This window comes from Phaethon lepturus, unplaced genomic scaffold, assembly GCF_000687285.1.
Source record: "Phaethon lepturus isolate BGI_N335 unplaced genomic scaffold, ASM68728v1 scaffold50893, whole genome shotgun sequence".
Lineage (NCBI taxonomy): Eukaryota > Metazoa > Chordata > Aves > Phaethontiformes > Phaethontidae > Phaethon > Phaethon lepturus.
This window is the reverse complement of record NW_010527966.1, coordinates 4,786-5,887: the sequence shown is the minus strand read 5'-3', so window position 1 is coordinate 5,887 and position 1,102 is coordinate 4,786. Positions and strand designations below refer to the sequence as shown.

Genomic DNA, 1,102 nt, shown 5'->3' with positions numbered 1-1,102 from the left:
ATTAAGAGGAGGAAAGGATTTACCTTGGAGGAGGAAATAATCCGGGGTGGTGCGTTTTGACGTCGCCTTCGCCTTCTCCCCGCTCCAGTCGACGGCCAGGGCTTCCTTCAGCTGGCAGAAAACCACGCGCTGCGAGGGGGGAGAGACAGCATCAAGACATCGAGCCACCCGCCTCGAGCGGGTCCCCCGACGGCGCCGGGGTCCCTTTTCATGAGGTCAGTAAGCCAGCGGCGACGCCGGGAAAAAAAAAAAAGGTGTTTTCCTCCTCCTCTTCATCACGGGGAGGACGAAACGCTGCCGCTCGCCTGCCGGCGCTCGGCTCTCGCCCGTGTCACCGTCGTTCCCGTTTAGTTCAGCAAGGGGTCCCAGGCCCGGTGGCAGAGCCAAGCACGGAAAAATAATTGGCTATTTAATTTTTTTAATATGGAGGGCAGAAGGGAGATGAGAGGAGAGCGGGATTGCCCCAATCTTCCCACAATGACCTTGGCGTCCAAGCGCAAAACCCTTGGGATCGCGCCTCCGTAAAGCTTCAGCCTAACGGTGGAGGACGACGTCTCAGCGACGCGCTCTCCTCATTAAAAACATTTTAAGGTAAACGCTAATAGTCCTTGGGAGTCAGAGCTTAGGATGGGATGGGGGTTTACGGAACGTCAACTCCGGAGTCTTTGGGGAAAAGAAAACTGAAAAACCCAGCTCCGAATCTCGGAGGTTTTAAACAAGTTTGAAACTCTTTGCCGATGCGAAGCCCGCCTGCTCCCGCACGGATACGGGGAAAGGCTTGGCAGAGCCCCGGCCCTCTCTCGGAACGCGGGCTCTGGCATCTCAGAAACGGATCTGGAGGAATTCGCCGTATCCCCCACCGCCCCTCTTCCCAAATTGCGGGAGGGCGACAGCTCCGAATCTCGGAGGTTTTAAACAAGTTTGAAACTCTTTGCCGATGCGAAGCCCGCCTGCTCCCGCACGGATACGGGGAAAGGCTTGGCAGAGCCCCGGCCCTCTCTCGGAACGCGGGCTCTGGCATCTCAGAAACGGATCTGGAGGAATTCGCCGTATCCCCCACCGCCCCTCTTCCCAAATTGCGGGAGGGCGACAGCTGGTTCCA

At 57.6% G+C, this 1,102-nt stretch overlaps 1 protein-coding gene across 1 annotated transcript in view; it reads right to left on the bottom strand.

The window, feature by feature from the left end:
* Positions 1-1,102, bottom strand: part of SAE1 (SUMO1 activating enzyme subunit 1) — a gene marked incomplete at its 5' end in the record, with an annotated part of 6,092 nt that overhangs the window by 1,699 nt on the left and 3,291 nt on the right. Inside the window, one exon of the mRNA XM_010283519.1 lies at positions 24-129. Coding sequence (XP_010281821.1) covers positions 24-129 — 106 coding nt within the window. The remainder of the gene's footprint in view (positions 1-23; positions 130-1,102) is intronic.